Source organism: Anthonomus grandis, chromosome 3 (assembly GCF_022605725.1).
Source record: "Anthonomus grandis grandis chromosome 3, icAntGran1.3, whole genome shotgun sequence".
NCBI lineage: Eukaryota > Metazoa > Arthropoda > Insecta > Coleoptera > Curculionidae > Anthonomus > Anthonomus grandis.
The window spans coordinates 3,039,881-3,063,025 of record NC_065548.1 but is presented as its reverse complement, the minus strand read 5'-3'; the positions used below and the strand labels follow the sequence as shown (position 1 = coordinate 3,063,025).

The window sequence follows — 23,145 nt, the reverse complement described above, 5'->3', positions numbered from 1 at the left end:
ACGCAATATCGCATTTTCTGTGGTTCCAACCGAACAATTAGTGATTTAGTTTTTATTCAATAAAAATGGAAAAACGACATTTAACTCGAGAGGAAATGCTAAGAGCAGTCGGAATGCTTGAGGCAGGAACAAGTCAAAGAGATTCGTTGCAAGAGCTTTGGATACATCTCCCAGTGTAATTAACCGTTTGTGGACAAGATATAGAGAGACAAATGATGTTAGAGAATGGCATCAAGGCCCGTCGCGAGTTACCACACCTGCCCAAGACCGTTTTATAACTTTGCAAGCTCAAAGAAATCCCACGGTAACAGCCTCTGTTTTGGTTCAGCAGCTCTCACGAGTGCATAACGTCGAGGTTTCAGGTCAAACTATTAGAAACCGTTTGCATGAGAGAGGACTTCATGCCCGAAGACCCCTAAGGGTTCCTCGGTTAACTTTAGGGAATCGAGGTGCAAGATTAACGTGGTGTCAAGAACAAGTTAATTGGAATCAAGAAAGATAGGCTACAGTTCTTTTTACGGATGAGTCTCGATTTTCATTTTATCCTGATTCTGGTAGAATTCGTGTCTGGAGAGAGGAAGGAAATGAAAGTCGTTTGCGTCATGCCCGGGAAGTAGTAAGGCAACGTGGTGGATCACTAATCTTTTGGGATGGCATTAGACTTGACGGAAAAACGAACCTCATTTTTGTGGAAAATACAATGACTGGCATAAGTTATAGGGATAATATACTACTGCCTGTAATTGTTCCATATTTACGCGAACTGGGCCCAAATTCTTTGTTGCAACAAGATAATGCCCCACCACATCAAGCACGGCTTGTACGAAACGCTATTGAGGAAAATCAGATCAATCTTCTACCCTGCCCCTCTACCTCACCGGACCTTAATCCAATTGAGCATGTTTGGGATTGGTTAAAAAGGCAACTTCTTCAACGATTTGACTTTTTTCAAAGCGCTCTGGAGCTGCGTCTTGTTGTGACACATGTTTGGGAGGAGTTGCCCCAAGAATTAATTAATAATTTAATTTTAAGTATGCCTAGGCGATGCCAAAGTGTTATTAATAATAAAGGTGGACCATCTGGCTACTAGTTTAATTTGTATTTGGTAAATTTTTATTTTTATAATTTTTTTTAATAAACGGTAATAAATGGGATTTTGTTCTTTATTTTTATTTGGACCTTAAATTATGAGTAAATTATAATCTACAAAAAAAAGTTAATAATTATATTGTTATTTTATTCGAATAATGTAAGAAAATTGCAATAATTAACTTTTTTCCAATCTTCTCAAAAATATTAACATATTTGTATGTGTTCCCTAGACCATTTTGATGTGTTTAAAAAATAAATATAAAAATAATTTGAAGATGTCCCAACTAAAATTGAAACGTTTAATAACGCAGTTCAAGAACTGATAGTCTTAAAACTGAAGGCTGCATCGTTTGTGTGTGGCCTATGAAAGTTCTAATCTTCAGTTCAGATCGTACAGTCCTAAAATTGAAAGAAAACTGTATGTGAATGGGTACCTTTAGCAACCCTTATAAAGAAACCATAACCCACCACTTCGGGGTACCACCTAAACGACGAAATCAATGATGATATTCCGCAGACAAGAAAAGACAGAAAAGTCTTCATGGGGGACCCCTAAAAGGCCCGAGGAGTCCTCAACCCCCCCGTGCGCACGCTTGTGTATGTTGTTGCGTGCGCATCCACTTTTCAGAACAATAATTATTTCTGACTGACTCCTCGGTGTGCAGTCGCTCGAGATTCCCGAGCTTTGCGTTATTAGTCGCGTTTAAACCGTCGTTCCGAGTTGTTGTAGCAGGGTACGCCGGAATATATAAATTGATGACCGCATTAATAATAATAAAAATAAAATTGTGAATAACTTTCATATATATCCCGAATAATACGCGTTTTAATTAAAAAAAGTGTAATAAAATGTGCGACCAGAATTCTGCCTCGACGCAGAGCATCGCCGACTACCTGGCTCAGTTATTGAAAGACAGGAAGCAACTGGCCGCTTTTCCCAATGTGTTTCTACATGTAGAACGACTTCTGGATGAAGGTAAGCGTCTCTACTGCTAGTTTAATGTATGGGCTATGCTAAATAATAGCGAAAACCCCGTTTAAATGGCGTTTTTTGCAAAATAAACACGTTATAACTAACATGTGATATCACCGTATAACGTGACCTCATCCGTACGTATATACGTACGAACGTCGCATTTAAATCGGATTTTCTTTGCGTGGGACCGTTTAGGTTTCTTGTTTTTCGAAATTGTCGGGATGCGTCGCTTTTGGCAGCGGTTTTTTGCGCCAGTTTTCGCCCGAAATTTGACCCGAAATCGGATTTGTTTACTTCCAAAAGCTGCGCGCTGCCATTCCAAGGCGAATGAAAATATGACTTGCTTCGCGAATTCCTTTGAATGGACGGCGACGTTGCCGGACTTTGGTGCGGTAGATTTTTTTTTCGGGTCATATTTTGCTTTTGTTTTGGAAAAATTATGATTTAATATTTGGCGCGTCCTAAGGTCTCAAATAAAACTTCGGTTCTATAGTCGACTATAGGTATCTCCGATTTTTAACATTTGAAGACCACAGGGAAAAAACGTGCAAAGTCACTATTAATTGAATTTGAGAAAATAAAATTTTAAATTTGAAAACGCTATAAATTTTGTTTAAATTTTGATTTTGGAAACAATTATTATACCGTATACTAGCTTTTTAAATTATGTAATGAAATTAAAAAATATCAATTAGTTTTTTAAATTTTATTACAAAACCAACCAAAGTACAAAAAAAACAGGAAAAAAACGTGCAAAGTCACTTTGTTTTAAATGTTACCGTATTTACTATATTGGTGTTTAGCGCTTATTTTTTGTTGTTTTAACGGGCTTTTCTCTTCTGTTCATTTTAGGGATTTTCTTTGCGGGTAGTACAGGAAGATTGTCGTAAAAGGAAAACGTGCTCTCGTCACAAAATTTTTTCAGTTGCTGTAGATCTTTGTATTTTTCTCTTGAAATAGGAAATTTACCTAAAAAAATATTTTATTAACAAAAACACTATTATTTAAAGGAATTACAAAACAAACTTACCATTATAAGCTCGTGGTGGATAGTGAAACTCCTTTTCAGATAAAGGTGGGCCTCGTATGAGTTTGGAGACTGGTTTAGTTACGATGGAAGTAGTCCAAGATCCATTATAGGTTTCACGATGAAGAATCATTCTTGGATGATTCACAGTGACTTCCAACTCTCTTATTGGTCGACTCAAAAACGGACACTTCTTTACATACAAAGGAGACAAAAATGCACTCCAGTCTCTTATAAGGCTGTCGTTAACTTCTTCTATTTTATAAGGTGTTGGTTTAACTCTAGCTTCCTTGAAAACCCGAACCCAGTCTGAAGGTAGTTCGGTCTTGGATTTGCAGTTAATTATACCCATATTTTTGTCACACTCCATAAATGAGTGGCCCCTAATCGGAAATACAACTTTGATAGTTTGAAACCTCTTTTTTTGGTGGACCAGGTAGTGCAAATAGCGAAACACTGTAAAGTTCTTATTTTGTCCTCCACAAGAGTCGCAAAAAATTATTAAAATCTTAACGCTACTAGGAAGATGATGAGTAACATAATCTTCTAAAAAAGAACATACCTCATTAGAACCCTTCTTAGCTACTTCTTCTGAATAGGTATAAAATACTGAATCAGCATCTGAAAGTCTATGGATGTTAAAAGAATAAAAAGATAATTGACGCTTATAATAGACGTCATTAGTCGTTATGTTCGGGACTGGTAAGTTTTTTTGGTAGTCCATGGCCACCGCTTCTATCTCTATTGATTTCCTACTTTGAAGTCGAGCTTGTCTCTTCCTAGCATAAAAGGCTTCTGTTTTTTTCTTATGAAGTTCTTTCTCTAATGTAAGCTTTCTTATTTTGCGATTTAGGAACTCTTTTATTTCCAAAGTGATGTTTTGGGTAAGCCTTAAATTGAGCGACTTTAATCTAGCATTGAATTCATCGCACTTGGAACAGGTGTCAGAGCGGGGATATCCAAAACTGATATTAAAATCAGTCGAAAAAATAGTTCTGTAAGTTTCGTAAGACACAGATTTATCTGGATGTTTTAATTTACACATTGAGTGCATTTTGCGAATGTTCAAATCTTCAGGTAAGTAAATTTTCTTTGACTTTTTATTGCTATAATGACTAGACCTACCCTTAAACGAACGAATATGAGAAATAACACAGTTTTTTATATCTTCTTTAAGTGCACGATGTTTATAGGATTGTTTCCCCCTGTTGTCCTTAGGAGCAACTCCTTTGACTAGAAGTGAAGTGTGAATAGTCTGAACTCTTCTTCGTGTAATTCCATGAAGTGAACAAAATGCCTTAAGGCATACTGGAATGTCGACTGTTCCTTCATTACGTAGCACTCTTACCTTATAAAAGTAACTAGCCTGCCGGAAGTGACTTTCTTCTTCTGGGCGACGATTTCTTCGTTGGAAAACAGGACTTAGAAGAATAAGGCCACACAGATAGGCACTTTGTTCATCCCAAGAACCTAACTCATTAAAATGTTTAATAATTTTAGCCCGTACATTAGGTAAAACTTTTTCAAAGCACTGAAATCGCTTACAATGACAGTCTGGCCCTACTTCATGACTCTGTAAGCGTATTTTTTTTGAAACATCAGACATACGACCAGTTATTTTACGTTTTTTAGATAGTCCACATATTTTTTTATCTAATTCGTCACCACTAGTGTCACTCGCCATGTTCACTCAGTTAAAATAATCGGCAGACTGACCTACGAGCTTAAAAAAACAATATAATTTTCTCAACCCAACACGTTTTTTCCTGACTTAACACGTTTTTTTCTAGTATCGCGATGACATTGCACGCATGGGCAAAGTTAGGGGGAGGCTTGGGGGGGCTTAGCCTTCTTTAAAATGAAATTAGCCCCCCCAAAAAAATTGTTTAAAACGTAAAAAAACAGAAAGTATAAGACTTAAAGAATATGTGGTTGAAGCTTCCACTTCCGCAGTACACGAAGAAACGTTCTTAAATTCACCTTTGATAAAAAATGAGGCACAAAAGTTTTGGCTAATTTCAATTTATTATAGGTCTCTCGACAATATAATAAATCATCTAAAAATAAGATTTTCTTTCGAAAGTCAGAAATTAGCTAAATCTGAGATACCTTTTTAATCGATAGGGAGCTATTAAAAGCTGAAATGACCGTTATTGGGAATTGCATAAATAAAAGCCAGAGCCACAACATTACCATTTCTGATATTAAAGATGTATTAAGAAAAGAGACTTTTCCAAATGCATATACCCTTATGCAAATAGCATTAGTTTTGCCAATTTCTTTAGCGTCCTGCGAACGCTCTTTCTCAATGAGAAGAATTAAAAATTGGTTTAGGTCAACGATGGGTCAGGATCGATTTAATTCTTTAGCACTAACCACTCTTAGTATTGAAAGTGGTCTAACAAAGTCATTGTCGCCAGATGAAATTTTAAAAGAGTTTTTAAAAAAAGGAAATCGAAAAGTTTTATTAGAGTAGTTATAAGATAATTTTATTGGATTTCATTTCATTTAAGGACATTTTTAATAAATTTTGCTTTTACTATTTTTGAAGAATTATTGCGTTTTATTAAAATGATATTGGTTTTGAAGGTGGCAGACAATGGAGAAGTAATATCTAATTGTCGAATTTGCATTGTCATTAATTTAAACAAAGTTAAACACGACGTTTTGGTTGGTAAGTATCTCCAACCGTTACCATAAAAATTGAATACCATATTAAGTGTAAACTGTTAGTTTACACTTAATATAAAATTTTTATATAATAATGGTTGGAGATACTTACCAACCGAAACGTCGTGTTTAACTTTGTCTAAATTAATTAAGTCCGACAATTAGATATTAAAATGATATTATTTTGAACTTTGAAATTTTTCTTGAAAGTTTAAATTTTTTTAAAAAACTAGCGACTTTTGACTTTTGCTGTGTATTCAATATACTCCAATACATATACAGAATAGTTCATACATTATGGATATTGCAATAAAATTCAGAAAGGTGTTCCTTGGATGCCTAATATGAAAATAAAAGTAAAAGAAATTCATGATATTATGTATATAGTACAGCAAATTAGAATAGAAGCTGTTTAAGACTATTCTTTTTTTTTTAATAATTTTAACGACTTATAAGTGAAAATGAAGGTGCCCACCAAAAAATTTGTTACCTCCGGCGGACATTTCTTTGATGGCCACCCCCTCACCTCTTCGTGTAACTCTGCCCCTGGATGGGGGCTTTAGCCCCCCCATTTTTGAGGCTCTAACTTCGCCCATGATTGCACGTTCTTTCCCTGCATAGTTATTTAAAAACTGCAAACATCCAGTGACACAGTGCGTTTCTTGCCGGTATTAATTGCTTATATGAAAATATTCTTTGAAAGCAAACACATAAACGTATTATCTTAATTTTTATAAAATACTGACTTTGCACGTTTTTTCCCTGTACTCTTCATTTATGATCGTGAAATTGTAAGTTAATCTTCTTTGGCCTATTTTAGGCAAAAAAAAACAGAAGGCCGCCTAAAGAAAAACCGGGCCCGTAAAAATGTACAGGCTTTTCTACAAACGACTCAAGCAACACATATGTATATTATTATCGTTAAATATGTTTATTAAACTATGGAATATACGTATATCATATACTATTCTGTTTACGAAAGGGAGAAAAATTTCGGCATTTAAAAAAAATTGACACGGGATTTACGTATGCAGTTTTTAAACTTCATTGTTATACCTCAAATATTTGATTAAATTCAATCTAATAATCTAATTTCAATCTAATAGCACCGTTTTTGTATTAAATATTTATTAATATACATATATATAATTATATCAAATTTAAATAAACAAACTGTGTTATTAGATTAGATATTAACGACGAAAGCAGCTGTCATTCATGCGTATTATTTTGGATAACAGTAATTTTTGAAAACATTTTTTTACTGGTAAGTTGTGCGGGGTGGGTGGGGGGCAAGGGTAGGGTTAATGAAAAACGGTTTTTTTGCAGAAAATAATTACCTTAGAGGAAAAACTTTATAATTTACTAAGGAAATTAAAAAAATATATACCATTCAAAAAGACTGATTTGATAAAAACTACAAAGCTTTCCATGCTGTGTATAAGTGAATAGAAATAAAGAGTAATATAAATTATAGTTAATTTTTTCTGTAACCTGAGAGAATAAATTACTTAATAAATTATTTTTTTTCTTTTAAGGCAATTATTTTATGCATTAAAAATGTTTTTTTATCAACACTACCCTTACATCCCCCACCCACCCCAAACATTTTCTCAGTAAGAATTTTTTCTAAAAATCACAATTTTTCGTCCATAATATCCAATCTAATAGCACTGTTTTTGTATTAAATATCTATTAATACAAATATATATAATTATATCAAATTTAAATAAAGAAACTGTGTTATTAGATTGGATTTGGAAAACAATTATTTTTTAAAATAATTTCTTACTGGTAAGTTGTGTGGGGTGGGTGGGGGGGTAAGGGTAGGGTTAATGAAAAACGGTTTTTTTGCAGAAAATAATTACCTTAGAGGAAAAACTTTATAATTTACTAAGGAAATTCAAAAAAATACGATTCAAAAAAATTGATTTGATAAAAACTAGACAAAGCTTTCCATGCTGTGTACAGCGGATTTCAGAACTATGGGATCAAACTTCTAGGGGTTGTTCAGTGCAACAGTAGAATCCATTTGAGTATAGGAACCCATGTCCGGAAATGTGTCACTACGCCACTACGGCCCTAAGACGCGTTAAAATTTAGAAAAAATATGAATTACCTAAATAGGATCTGATGCATTTATTTTTACCTTTTGTATATATAATACCATCATAACAATTGTTCAAAATGTCTTCCTCCAACCTCAATACACCGATTTAAACGCCGCACATGATTTCGGCGGACTACACTAAAAATTTGACCCTCGTTTTGAATTGTTTCAAATGCTGCTGTTATTCGTCCAATTAAGTCTAGCTCTGATTCTACTGGAGTTTCGTAGACTAAAGACTTTACATGTCCCCACAAGAAAAAAATCGAGAGACGTTAAATCGGGTGACCTAGGAGGCCAAGAAACTGCTTCACCTTTGGCAATCCAACGGTGCCCTAACCGCTGAGCCAAATACTCGCGTACTTGTACAGCAAAGTGAGCCGGCGCTTCATCATGCTGAAACCACATTTGCTGTCTAACGTTTAGTGGACCATTTTCAAGGAGTTCTGGGAGAACTTCCTCCAAGAAACGCAAATAAATAGGTCCTGTTAACCGTTTCGGTAGAAGGTATGGCCCAATTAAATAATCATCAATAATGCCTGCCCATACGTTGACAGACCAACGATTCTGATGTTTTCTCGGAAAAATTGCATAAGGATTTTCTTCGTCCCAAACATGGCTATTCCTACTATTAAAAATACCGTCGCTTAATAATCGTCGATAATCGGCTGCAGTCATACCTTGAACTTTCTGGAAGTGATAAGGATGGAGTTGTTGCTCGTGTAGTACCCGCCAGACAGAAGCGTTACTCGTATTCATATTCTTAGCGACGTCACGTGTGCTATTTGATGGTTCATCGGCAACTTGCTGAAGAACCTCTTCTTCAAATTCGACCGTTCTTACGGTTCGAGCAACACCAGTATCATGCATCTTGGTCTTAAACATGCCTGTCTCAGTGAGCCGCCGATGAACCGCAATAAACCTTTTTATCCAGGATGCTGTCGTTCGGGATAACGTTCCTGATACAACCGCGATGCTGCTCGTGCATTGCAGTTTATTGCTTCGTATACCAAATGCATATAGTTTTCCATTAGCAATAAATGTTTAAAAATTGTAAGCTATAAAATTTTTAAACATGACATTGAGAATTGACATTGATAAGCGTTGATTTTAAACAATTGTTGTTATGGTATCATGTACAAAAGGTAAAAATAAATGCAGCACATCCTATTTTGGTAATTAATGTTTTTTTATAAATTTTAACGCGACTTAGGGCCGTAGGGGCGTAGTGACGCATTTCCGGACATGGGTTCCTATACTCAAATGGATTCTTCTGTTGCACTGAACAACCCCCAGAAGTTTGATCCCATAGCTCTGAAACACTCTGTATAAGTGATTAGAAATAACGAATAATATAAATTATAGTTAATTTTTCTGATGTAACCTGAGAGAGTAAATTACTTAATAAATTATTTTTTTTCTTTTAAGGCAATTATTTTATGCATTAAAAATGTTTTTTATTAACACTACGCTTACACCCCCCACCCACCCCAAACAACTTACCAGTAAAAAATTCTTCTGCAAAATCCCTGTTTTTCAACATGATACACAGTCATGGACCAGAGAAGTTCTTGTTTTATATTATACAGTATATTTGTTTCCTACTTTATAAATCTTAATGTAATTTTGACTGAACGTTTTAATTTTTAATGGGTAGATAACCTCCTTAAAATAGGCCTATAGAAACATTTTGACACCCCAAAACATAACCTCAAAACTATTTGGGTGTTTGTCGTAATTTTATTTATATAAAAAAAGTAATTTTTGAAACTTTCGTCTCTTTCAGACACTGTACTTATTGTAGTTTTTGCAAAAAGCCAATTTAAACCCTGGTAATAATAATAATAAATATTTTTTATTTGCATAGAAGAAACAAAAAAAATACAAGTTTACAAAATCTAGCAATAAATTTACGCAAATAAAAGGCCTACAAATTCAAAATTCTGCCATGGCAGATTCTGGTCTTTAACATTGTGGCACCACACTTCTCACTTTAAAAAAATGGTAATTTCAGTAACGCTCATTAACAGTAACGCTTAACTAATAACTGATTAAATACAGCTTTTTCTTTAATCATATACCTAATAAACCTACATATAAGAGTTCTAAATTCTAAATTTGACAGTTTAACATTAAGCAAAACAATACACATTGCAAATACCCAAAAAAACAGATTAAATTTTTTGGTTAAATAACAAAAAATAAAAAAATTATTGCAGACAATAAATAAATAAATAAAATGATCCCAATACCAAAAATTGTAATAAATTATTCAAGAAAACAACCATTCAAAAAGTTAAAAAAGAAGAACTTAAATTATATACCCTGCTGATTCATTAGATGTACAATCATCCTATTACGAAAAGTATTACAAGAAATTGATAATTGGTCCAGATCCAAATTTAAAGAATTTATTTGATAAGCAAAATTGTAAGAAAATGATCGTTTAAATAACTGTGTTTTATGTCTCGGAATGAGAATAGTATTTCTTCTTAAATTCAAATGGTGTACATCATTTCTAAAAGTTATTTTTTGATAGAGATAGGGCGGACTACGATATATTAAAATTTTATAAAAAAATGTTAAAGAATGAGCAATTTTTCGATTATGCATATTAAGCCATCCAAGTTCGTGAAGTTTTTGGGAAATGCGGTTTCTCCTGCGAATGCCAAATATTAGTCGAATGCAAGAGTTTTGGAGCTTTTGCAGTCTACCCCTATCCTCATAATCAAGACACCAGCCATACACTACATCACAGTAATTACATTGTGAAAGGACCAATGAATCACATAAAAGCTTCTTAATATCTTTACTTAAATAGTGTCTATGCAAATAAATTAATTTCATAGCAAGATATGCCTTTTTAAGAATATTAGACACGTGATGTTTAAAACGAATATTATTATCTACTATAAGGCCCAAACTTTTACATTTGTCAACAACTGGAATTCTTTCGTCCCCCAATTTAATGTTTATACCATTTAAAATATTATTTACATTAGTTCGATTACCTATGAACATTATAGATGACTTCGAAGGATTTAATTTTAATAAATGCTTCGAAGAAACATCACAAATAGCCTGTAAATCTTGATTAATTTTAAACTCAGCCATTTTAAAATCTCCTGGTAAAAATGAATAATATAACTGCGTGTCGTCTGCGTAAAAATGATGGGCACAATGCTTTAATTGAAGATAAAATCTAGACGTGTAAATGATAAAAAACAAGGGTCCTAAAATACTACCCTGAGGCACACCACTTTCAACTTCCAAAGGATCAGATATGTCGTTATCTATTTTAACACGTTGAATCCGATTATTTAAATAAGAGGCAATTAAATTAATAGCAAAAACCAATATAATGAAACAAAGACTTTAAAATTGAGTGGCTAACGAAATCAAAAGCTTTAGTATAATCCAACAACACCAGAGCAGAAATTTTACCATCATCCCTAGCCCGAATTACGTCATCAATAACGTCCGCCATAGCCGAAGTACAACTATAATTTGTTCTAAATCCAGATTGCTTAGGTGGTAAAATATCATTTTTATTAAGAAAACTACGAATTTGAGAGTCTAGAATGCGTTCGAGAATTTTTGAAAACGTTGGTAAAATACTGATAGACCTAAATTGACTAAAATCTGTTGGATTATGCACTTTCGGCAATGGCAACACAAAGGCTTCTTTCCAGCATTTGGGAAAGTAGTTTTTATTAATACACTCGTTAACACTATGTAAAATAAAGGGTATAATAAAAGGACAGCATAGTTGAATTAACGTAATATTAAGATTATCCACCCCGAATGCTTTAGACTTAATACGTAATATAATTGCAGAAATAGTATTATAATCAGTGGGATGAAAAGAAAACTTATTTAAGGTTGGTAGTGCATTCTGATCATAAAAATTAATTAACTCATCACAATTATCAATATTTGTCACTCTGGTACTATCTATAAAATATGAATTAAAATTGTTGGTATTTACAAAAGATTTAGGAATTTGCTTCTGCTTTGATGGCAATATTTTTCTTAGTTCACGCCACTTGTCCTTGTATGTACAATTCTCAAACTTATCACTATAAAAAGCCCTTTTTTCCGCTCTAATCGCTGCTGTTTGTAATAATTCCATTTAGCTGGCAGTTTAGTTGTTTTAAAATCCTTTAATGCCTTATTTCTTAATTTTTGCAATAGTTTAATATTATCTGTCAGCCACGGAGAATCTTTTTTTTTTCGAACAACTATAGTTTTAATAGGAGCATGCTTGTCGAACAATTTGAGTAAGTTATTGTTTAAAAAATGTCTCTCTTATCATCTATGGATTCGAATTCATATATTAGATGAAATGGAACAGCCTCCAAATCCTCTTGAAAGTTGTTTAGGTTTATGTCTTTTAAGGATCTATAAGATACAATGTGCGGTTGTACAATAGACTCCCTCACATTAAATTCACAAAAAACGCCAAAATGGTCAGAAAATGTAGAGCTTATTATGCCAGACTTCAAAATGCCAACATGATTTGTAAAAATAAGATCTATAATTGAACTAGTGTTGTTGGTCATACGAGTATGCTCGGTTATAAGTTGCTTCAAATCGAAAGTTTCACACAAAGAAATAAGCTGAGTTGCATGACTGTAATTTAATTTAGATATATCAATGTTAAAATCACCTAGACACGTTATATTATTAAAATTTGAAAAAATGTCAATTAGTGTTTCCTCTAAAGTTAAAAAAAAACTCTGAATATTTGAACTTGGAGGCCTATAGACTATGCCGAAAATGTATGGCTCCTTACTAATAAAAATTTTTACCCATAAACTTTCAAAAAAATCATTTCAGACTTTCAGATAAAATAATTTCATATGATAAACCATTCCGGACATAGGCAACATGGTAATTCTGCAGTTTAGCGGCTTTTGTCAAAACTAACGAAAAATGGTCGGGTTTTTTGCAAAGTAGGTAGATTTCGATATATATTTTTCACTAAGAGTGGCGGAAAGTCCAATTTTATCACGAAGAGGGTGCTATCACGCACTAAATCACTCACTATAGGACGCGATTAGGTGTGGTGTTGCCAGTTTTGTTGCGTTTTGTCACTCTGCAGCTGAAGCCTTGTCTCCAGTCTGGCTTTCTCTAAAGTGGAGAATTCACTCTGTATTTTTTTAGTCATTCATTACCATAACATATAAAAAATGATGAATAAAACTAGTGTATAATCATGACATTATACACTAGTTTCATTACATATTACTTAAAATGTCAATTACATGTAATAAAAACAAATTTGTTTGAATTGAAAATTTATTTTTAGGAGTACATTATTTTTAAAATTTCTTTTTTTTAAGTTCTATCAAAATTTATATATTCGCGGCGAATTATATCGTATCATCACCGCCACTTTTAATTTTTTTGGGTAAAATTAGGCCATTTAAAAAAAATTGTAAAAATACGCAAAATTTGATGAGAGGTGCTTGAGCAATTGAGCTGGGTTGGGTTGGATTGGATTGAGTTGGGTTGGGTTGGGTATATCACACCGCACATATACTCCCAGTTTATTAATTTAAATATATTCCGCCACTTTATTAATTTAAAGCCCTATTTTGTCTGAAAGAGCCTTGAAGGAGTGAATATGAAGGAAACTTGAAAGAATTAAACTTTCTAGAGTTAATTTGGCAGGGTATTATTGCAGTTACTTACCCCTACTAAATTTTCTAGCTTTTATTTACCATTTAGTGCATAATTCCTACCGTTTTCGTATTAAAAGTTGCAATCTTTAAAAATTTACCGATTCGCACTGTCATCTGTCAAGTCATTGACATTTGTCAATGTACCGGCGGTAAATAAATTTTAAAAAATAACCTCACTTTTATTTTCTATATAAAAATCGTGCCATTGTAACTGTTTTTGTTGAGCGTATTCAAAAAAAAATACTTAATTTTTACATAAGCTTAAGAAATTAAACATGGTTAAGAATTTACAATAATGTAATAATTTAATTGGGCTTGTAATGGTGGCCGCATAAAATCCAAAATGGCGTCCTACGGTTGTTGCGTCTTGATAACATTATAATAATTCAAAACAAATGGCGGGTTTAAGTTCTACTTTAACAATCTATTCTATAGCCGACAAACGGGTTTCTTATCAGGCACAATTAATCACTTTTATTACGCTCTAACTAGACTAAATATCAAACAGGAAAAAATCCTTAAAACAATGTATAATTAGCGGAGAGCGGTACCCACAGACGGTGTTTCTTTTTTTTTTTTTTTTTTTGTTGCTGTTTCGATGCAGGCATTATCGCTCCGCGTACTCTCTCGGATAATAAAGGAGGAAAAAAAATGAGAGAAATAACTGGGTTCAAGAATCAAGACTACCAGCAGACTGAAGGAAAAGAAAAAGAGGCCAAATGATAATTGAATAACAATATTTAAAACCGCGAGAACGCACCGAAGTCAGTCAAGAAGTCGGCTGGGTGCAGAGGCGAGCCAGTAAACCGTGAAGGCACGCCCATTTTGAACGAGGCGACGTTGCCGCCTCTCCATAAAAATAATTGATTTTAAAGTAAAATGTTTCACACGAAATGTAATTAACGTGTGCCCATAATTAGGCATATTATTAAGGAGACACTTAAAACATCTTTAACGATAATAGTTTTTAAATAAAAATTAAATGTTCGTTTTTGGCCAGTTTTAATAATTACCTAGATAATTATTGTCATTGTTTTTCAGTATAATGGTTTATATTGTTTAAACCCACTTTGAAAGCCGTCTCTCTTTGTATTAAATTTATTATTAATAGCATATTGAACTATGCACAGAATTTGTCACAAATAAGCCTTTATTTCCATAACAAATATTTTGGCAACATTGAAGTGAGGTTAAGTAACAGGAAGGTTTGTAGATAGCACATTGAACCGCATTGTAACTAAAATATTTTAAGGTTATATAATCTACTACGAATGTCTAAAATTCCTGACAAATCAAGAAAAATAATAGTATTATAAGTTGCCTATATGTTTGATGCGAGAGTGACAAGTTTGACATTGACATATCATCGCGTGACACTTATGTAAACAAGCCCAACGTAAATTAGTTTTTGAATGTTAAAAGTTAGTTACTTTTTGTGTGTTTTTACGAGCGGAATTACCGCACTCACGATGATTATTACAAGTTTCATTATTTATTGCATAGTAAATAACGCGGAGGCATCTTAAAATCCCGAAAAGTGACATCACGCGACTTCCGTTCTAAAATTGGCCGTTGCTTAACGTCGTAATGGGTGCTTGGATTTGTAATTTGCTTGGGAGATTTCATCGGTAGGTAATTGTTAATTAAAAAGTCCTCTTATATAAGGCGCTAATAAAACAATTAAAGTGACGTTTATATTGAATAAAAATCTACGCTAACATACCCACATAATCGAATAATTTCCTTGACATTAAAATTATTATAAAGGAAGCTGCATTGACCTTTAATTACATAAAAGATTCTTGCATTTTTAAAAAGAATTTAACGCATATCAAAGAAAATACATGAATCATCAGCCTACGGAGAGAATTTAAAATACAGGTACAAAAGCGATCCTTCTATAGGCTAGACAAAAGGGCAAAAACCCCAAAAGCAACAAGTGGAAGCGATATCTACCTGTAAATGTAGGTAAACACGCAATCAGGTGAGAGTGGAAGGGCCATCAACAGGTATTAAAGGAATTCCCATAGAATTTTTTATTCATTGGAGGTACAAGGGCATGACGAGGGAGCCACGGTCCGATTGTTTCCTCTTTTTTTCTGCTGGATATTCACATCGTAAAAAATACACACGAATTAGTTTGTTTGTATTTCCCGCAGTGCATACCTAAATTATGTTATTACTAAACATCTTCATTAATAGAATGACTTACCGAACCAGCTGCAAAATAAAGATAAATGAATAACCTCCAAGACCCGTGAAGATGCCAATCTCGCTCAGATGTTTCTCGTCAAAAGCCAAAACCGCGCGCTTATTAGAAATTAAAAAAAAAAAAAAACGAAATACAAACTGATCATTAAATCATCGCTTAATTCGATCCGTACATACAGTGAATAATTCATGAGAACATCACCAACATTTTATGTTGGCGATAATTTCGATATTAGATGTCACTGGCACCGAACGTTGTTTGTTTTGAATTTTCATTTTTTCTTTTCGTTGGTTAGCGATCATTTGCTATATGATATCACACGTTAGCGTCTAATTCGAAAAGATGATGAAAGACCGCTTTATCAGCATAATAAAAAAATTCATAAAAATTAACACGTTTTAAATGATTATTTTATTAGTTATGTAGATCCCTTGTCTGTAAACAGTAAGCAAAATGTACGGAAACTTTGACAGATGTCACTTTTCAAGTAAGACAAATGACATAATATGTCGAATTAAACGGCAAAGTGACAGTTCACAATTAGGAATATTTTAATCATTTGTGTGTTTTTATTCATATATAATAAGATTAATATTAAACGTATCGTATCTCGGAACAAATAATTGAGTTAAGTCTGAAAAAAACTTGAGTTGTCTTTTTTGTCTAGCAGCCTATGAAAAACGGACCACACCCCATACACGGCTGACAGATGTCACTTTTAATGACAGGCGTCACTGTTACAATTAGACGGCAAAGTGACAGATCACAATTCGGAATTTGTACGTGTATTTATTATAATATAATAAGATTAATATTTAACGTATCGTATCTCGGAACAAATAATTGAATTTAATCCTGAAAAAAAAACTTAAATTGTCTTTTTTCTACAGCAGCCTATGAAAAACGGACCACACTCCGTACACAATTGACAGACGCCAAAGTGACAGTTCTTAATTAGAAATGCTTCAAAAATGTATATGTGTATGTTTTACTAAAATTAAAAAAAACCTTAGGTTGCCTTGTTGTCCAGCCTCCTGTGAAACACAAACCACACCCTGTACCCTGCTGACAGATGTTACTTTTAAATTAAGACAAATGACAGGTGTCACTGTTCCAATTAGACGGCAAAGCGACAGTTCACAATTCGGAATTTGTACGCGTATTAATATAATAGAGAGTTTAAGTGCAGCGACGACGTAGCCAAGATTTACGCACGTTAAACGAGTTTAACGCACGCACGAGTATAACGTTAGGTGTTCTGCGAAATATTTTCTGCGTGTTGACGTGACAGAATTGACAGCGACTTGTCATTTGTCAAGTGCCAGGCGGGATAATTTTTATTAATTTGTCTTTCATTTACTATTGCTTTTTAGTAATAGAAATTTAGGAAATTGTGTTTTTTGATTAGTAGTGTTTTGATTTGTTATTTTTTATAGATACCTACCTAATAGTTAACCCCAACTAAGCAACCAAAACCCAAAACTAATATAATCAAACTACAAAACTTTTGCACCTTTGTTTTTGTTTGGGATGATCTCCATCATAACATAACCTAAAACCTAATCCGCACAAGAATCGAGTCGAATCGTGGATGCTCGGGACGTTCCGCGTATACGTACGTGCAGTAAATTAGTCCCGTGGAGCAACGCAAAATAACATAGACCCGTAGCCCGTATTTCAAGCGAAACGTGAAAACGAATGAAATGCGCAGGCGCGGCATCCTTACGCACGTAGGATTTGCTGCACTTAAACTCTCTAATGCGATTAATATTTAACGTATCGTATGTCAGAACAAATAATTGAAATAAATCTGAAAAAACAAAAATTTAAAAAATTTAAAAGAAACCGTTGCTTGCCTTGTTGTCCAGCCTCCTGTGAAACACAAACCACACCCTGTACCCTGCTGACAGATGTCCCTTTTAAATTAAGACAAATGACAGGTGTCAGTGTTCCAATTAGACGGCAAAGCGACAGTTAACAATTCGGAATTTGTACGTGTATTTATTAATATAATGAGATTAATATTTAACGTATCGTATGTCCGAACAAATAATTGAAATAAAACTGAAAAAAAACTTGAGTTGTCTTTTTTGTCTAGCCGCCTATGAAAAACGGACCAACCTTAATACACAACTGACAGATGTCACTGTTCGAATTAGACGTCAAAATGACAGTTCTTATTTAAGAATATTTCAATAATGTATATGTGTGTATTTATTATTATAATGAGATTAATATTTAACGTATCCTGTATTGGAAAAAACAATTTGATTAAAACTTTAACAAAAAAACCTTATGTTGCCTCGTTGTCCAGCCGCCTGTGAAACTCGAACCACACCCTATAATAAAAGTCCTATAAATTAAGACAAATGACAGGTGTCACTGTTCCAATTAGACGGCAAAGCGACAGTTAATAATTCGGAATTTGTACGTGTATTGATTAATATAATGAGATTAATATTTAACGTATCGTATTTCAGAACAAATAATTGAATTAAATCTGAAAAAAAACTTGAGTTGTCTTTTTTGTCCAGCCGCCTATGAAAAACGGACCACACTTAATAAACAACTGACAGATGTCGCTGTTCGAATTAGACGTCAAAGTGACAGTTCTTATTTAAGAATATTTCAATAATTTATATGTGTATTTATTATTAGAATGAGATGAATATTTAACGTATCCTATGTTGGAACAAACTATTTGACTAAAATTAAAAAAAACCTTAGGTTACCCCTTGTTGTCCAGCCGCCTGTAAAACACGAACCACACCCTATAATAAAAGTCCTATAAATTACGACAAATGACAGGTGTCACTGTTCCAATTAGACGACAAAGTGACAGATCAAAATTAGAAATTTCTACGTGTATTTATTAATATAATGAGATTAATATTTAACGTCTCGTATCTCAAAATAAATAATTGCACTAAAACTGATGAAAAACTGAGAGAGCCTTTTCTGTTCAGAAGCCTGTGAAAAACGGACCACGGAGCCCTATGCAGGGCTGACAGATTGACGTTTGACATTTAAAAATTGTGAGGTTATTCAGGTTATGAGTATCATACTTATTTTTCTATAATTGACAGATGTCATTGTTTAAATTAGACAGCAAAGTGACAGTTCTTATTTAAGAATATTTCAATAATTTATATATGTATTTATTATTATAATGAGATTAATATTTAACGTATCCTATATTGGAACAAACAATTTGATTAAAACTTTAACAAAAAAAACCTTATGTTGCCTCGTTGCCCAGCCGCATGTGAAACAGGAACCACACCCTATACAGGGCTGACAGATTGACGTTTGACATTTAAAAATTGTGAGGTTATGAGCATTAGGGATGATACAGACTAGTATTTTTTTGGAACTGTTCCGTTACGTTCCTGTTCCTATTCCGGAACAGTTCCAAATACCTGTTACTTAATAACAGTTCCAACCGAGATCGTTAAAACAACTTTGACACGATATAAAATTTAATTTAATACCTACTTTAAGGGGAAACGGAACGGTTATGAAAAATTAATAAAGTTTTGGATTTTGCGGTGTAAAAGAATGATGCTGATGCTAAAATCGACCAATACGCCAAACGCCAACGGTTCTATCTTTCGTCTACTCGTCTAAATAAATCCCCAATCCGGCCAATCCCCGTTTTGAGTTTCGTGTTTCGTCGCATTATCGTATCATAGATCGAATAAAAAAGGAACGCCAAAAGGCAGTTTCCTTCGGTATTTTGTTCTCTCTCTTTTGCTATTCCCACTGTTCCGTCTGTAATCTGTTATATTCTAAATATTCTATAACTCCGGAATAGTTGATATCTTGGAACTAGTATTTTCTTAAATTTTAAATTAATACCTGTTACAGCCGTTACTCGTTTGGAACTGTTCCAAAACAACTGTTCCTAATATTTTCTATCATCCCTAATGAGCATTACATTTGTTTTTCAAACAATCGGATTTGTGGGGAAATCTGTTGAGTTTTTAGTGTTTTCTCGATCGAAATTCTTGACCCTAACGGACAAGATGCGATAAATCGACTCTAAGAGAGCCATCAGGGTCCAAATCGATTCAAAACCAATAACGACATATTGACGATTGCCGCTCGTAAAATCGGTTCTGCAGCACCCGTACGTTTATGGTCGTTTATGGCCGGTTGTGACCTCAAAAACCCAAATTTGACTCATTTGATAATTAGATATTCATAATCATAACTCAACCGTACGCGTGATTTGTTTGTGAACATTTCAATAAATCGGCTATAAAACGCGAAAAAGAGAAATCGGCTTCTGAATGTGTGTGCGTTTTGTTGTTATAACCTGAAAAAAAAAATAGTGAACCTTATTAGAGAGATATGAAAGAAAGCCCGATTTCCAAGTAAATATGGTTATTATGTAAAAGGAGACAACCGGTACTACGAGAATCAACGTTCGTGAGACCATAAGTGGAGAAGTGGTTGGTCGACTGACCTTTTTTTTTTCAACCTTTAGGCGGATCGGCTTAGGGCGATATAAACGCATCAACCTGATCTGACCCCGATCCGATAATATTGTACCTGTATTTGATTGATAAGCACCGATAATATTAGTTTGGGAATTATCGAAGATAACGCGTTTATTTTGCGAACCAATGATTGAGGATTATCAGGAGTGTGGGGAGGAGATAATGTGGAGAGATGACCAATAATCGTTTTTGGTATACACTAGTAGACGCATAACCGCGTGTTTCAGCATATTATGGATTATTCCCTCTCAGTTTGAATTTAAAAAAAAAAAAATGTTCCAGAGCATGCAGGCAGTAATTCAGATATTGTAGTAAACAAGAAGAATCTTACGTAAGAATTTCGATATTATTGAGGCTATAACAGACAAGATGACGAAAATTTTTAAATAAAATAATTTACATTATCCTTGCCGTCGGCACATTAACTAAGATGACTTAATAGCAAAAACCAATCAGTGTTAAAACCTAATGTTATCAAAGTGGTTTTTATTATTAAAAATATATCGATATCTTTCTCCCCCCCTTTAAAAGATCCGTTCTTATAACGCCATAAAAACGCTTTTATTCGATGCATACGATTAATATGTTATTAAAGACTAATTGAGATTAAGATGTTTTCCGAGGAGTGTTCGCATATTAATCGTCCCGTTTTCGAGCCGATTTCAATCTAAATGGTTGTAGCAAGCATTAAAAATTAAGCAGTAAATAACATTGATTTTAAATTTTTCAAGATTTTTCGCTGTATCGGTTTTTCTCCCCCACGTTGCACGCACCTGGTTGAAATGCACACCAGACGCCAGCACGCAGGCCGTTTCTTTAACAAACACAACACCCGAGGCCTATTCTTAGCTACTCGACTTTACTATACGGTTATTTTTACGATTTTCCTCTACGAAAGGACGCGCCCGTATGCCTTCGTGTGTTTTTTTTTTTTACTTCGTGTAATTTGTTTAGGTACGTTTACCCCTCCCTTGTGTCCATCGTTATAACACGGTCAAAGTATCCAGAAAAAGTGACTTAATTTGACGTAAAATTGGCCATTTTAAATGGCGCATCAGTTTTTTTTTAATAGAACAAGTAGAGCTTGGGTTTTATGGAGGGCAGAAAAGAGGGTACTTACGTATGTTTATTGTCCATTCCCGAAATTATACTTGAGGAGCAATCAGATAAAAACCGATAAATCCATTTTTTGGCTAAAACGAGTTTACCATTGAATCTTATTACATTCGGTCCGATACATCGACTGGCCATATCAGATTCAACGAAAACCCGATATATCCTATTTAAAATCGGCACCAAAGGCAAGCAAAACACGTTAAATCCATGAAAAAAAGATATTTTTACCCTGTTTCATACAAAATACGATAAATCCATGTGCAGCATATTTTTATATTTTAAAAGGTAATTTTCTATTCTTGGCTCGAATAATAAATATTATTAGGTTTCTTGTTAAGACTAGTTTAGCGGGGAGAACTTTTTTTTACCTAAGATCGGTTTGTTCGTCACATCGTCAGTATTTCAAGGAACGTTGTGGTAGCAACATTACTGATTTTGGTATCAGTATTGTCGCATAAGTTTAGTCTTCGTTGCTTGTTTAATAAAGTATTTACTTGGGTGGTTGTTAGGTTCGGTAGTTTACTAGTTAAATTTAGCAGCTTCCTGAAAAAAATGTGGGAGATGGATATACCTGTCAAGGAAGGTAAAAATCTGTTAAATATTATTTAACACATGCATGTACATGTTTTGTTTTCTGTTAGGCAATATAGGTAGCAGCCGCATCAAGGTTGCAAAGTTGTTGTTCTATCGCGGTAACAGCAAGGGAAAAAGCCAACTTACTGGGTAAACTCTTCGCGTCCAATTCTACTCTGCACTCGCAAGGCAAAACACCGCCATATTTGCCAAGGGTGAATTCATCGATGGGAGAAATTTCGTTTCCCCAACGAATTATAAATAAAATTTTTAAAAGCGTAGACACCAACAAAGCTTCTGGACCCGATGGAATTCCAGCCCTAATACTAAAACGTTGTGCAGACGAATTGACTCCTCCCTTATGTAGACTGTTCACGGCATCGTATAAGCAGGGCCAATTTCCAACAAGCTGGAAAACTGCTCGAGTGCAAGCTGTACCCAAAAAGGGTAAGAAGACGATGCCCTCCAATTACCGCCCGATTGCACTAGTTCCAGTAATATCGAAGATTATGGAGAAAGCAGTCAACCAACAACTGTTAAGATATCTGGAATCATCTGGACTAATCAGCGATCATCAATACGGCTTCCGAAAGCTTAGATCCACCGGCGATCTTCTGGCCATGGAGAAGCACGGCGAGTCCCGCTCAGTCGCTCTTGACATTTCCAAGGCATTTGACAGAGTATGACATGAGGGACTACTAACCAAGCTCTCCTCAATCGGCATACAAAACTCATTATTGAATTGGATCAAAAGTTTTCTTGAACAACGAACAATCCAAGTAGCCGTCGATGGATACCTCTCCGACAAATTTAACATTAACGCTCGAGTCCCTCAAGGATGCATTCTATCCCCCACGCTTTTCTTGATATATATCAACGATTTGCTAGGAACCACTGTCAATCCAATCTACAGCTTTGCGAACGATAGCACACTTATTTCCACATTTAAGTTCAACAAGTTCTCAGAATCTTAGGCAGCAACAAGTAGCTTCAACCAACAACGATATTAGAGCAATCTTGGAGTGAGGCGATAACAATTTGGTCAATTTTAACGCTAAAAAAACGCAGGCTGCAGTATTTACGATGAAGACTAACCTTGGTGGCCCGGAGCTGGTTATGGCAGGGAAAACGTTGCCAATGAAATCATCTTTACATCTTCTAGGAGTCGAGGTCACCAACAGTG

The 23,145-nt window shown here is 34.2% G+C and overlaps 3 protein-coding genes across 22 annotated transcripts in view; 1 reads left to right on the top strand and 2 right to left on the bottom strand.

The window, feature by feature from the left end:
• LOC126734109 (ras suppressor protein 1) overlaps positions 1–13,649 on the bottom strand; it is a 53,950-nt gene extending 40,301 nt beyond the window's left edge. The window contains exon 1 of the mRNA XM_050437638.1: positions 13,570–13,649. The gene's annotated coding sequence lies outside the window, so the exon portion shown is untranslated. The remainder of the gene's footprint in view (positions 1–13,569) is intronic.
• LOC126734108 (protein held out wings) overlaps positions 1,749–23,145 on the top strand; it is a 162,888-nt gene continuing 141,491 nt past the window's right edge. For all 20 annotated transcript variants that reach the window (XR_007659974.1, XR_007659972.1, XR_007659976.1 and 17 more), the window contains exon 1: positions 1,749–2,068. Coding sequence is in view for 4 of the 20 variants with exons in the window: in XM_050437633.1 (XP_050293590.1) it covers positions 1,942–2,068 (127 nt within the window). In the remaining 16 variants the exon portion in view is untranslated. The remainder of the gene's footprint in view (positions 2,069–23,145) is intronic.
• LOC126734107 (uncharacterized) lies at positions 2,015–5,845 on the bottom strand. The gene is made up of 2 exons (XM_050437631.1): positions 3,099–5,845; positions 2,015–3,037 (listed from the first exon to the last, which is right to left on the bottom strand). The coding sequence occupies exons 1-2, from the start codon at positions 4,777–4,779 to the stop codon at positions 2,868–2,870; spliced, it is 1,851 nt and encodes a 616-aa protein (XP_050293588.1). The 5' UTR covers positions 4,780–5,845; the 3' UTR covers positions 2,015–2,867.

Coding starts and splice junctions, on each gene's coding strand:
- LOC126734107 (XM_050437631.1), bottom strand. CDS start 4,779: ATGGCGAGTGACACTAGTGGTGACGAATTAGATAAAAAAATATGTGGA. Junction 3,038..3,098: donor TCCACCACGAGCTTATAATG/GTAAGTTTGTTT, acceptor ATATTTTTTTAG/GTAAATTTCCTATTTCAAGA.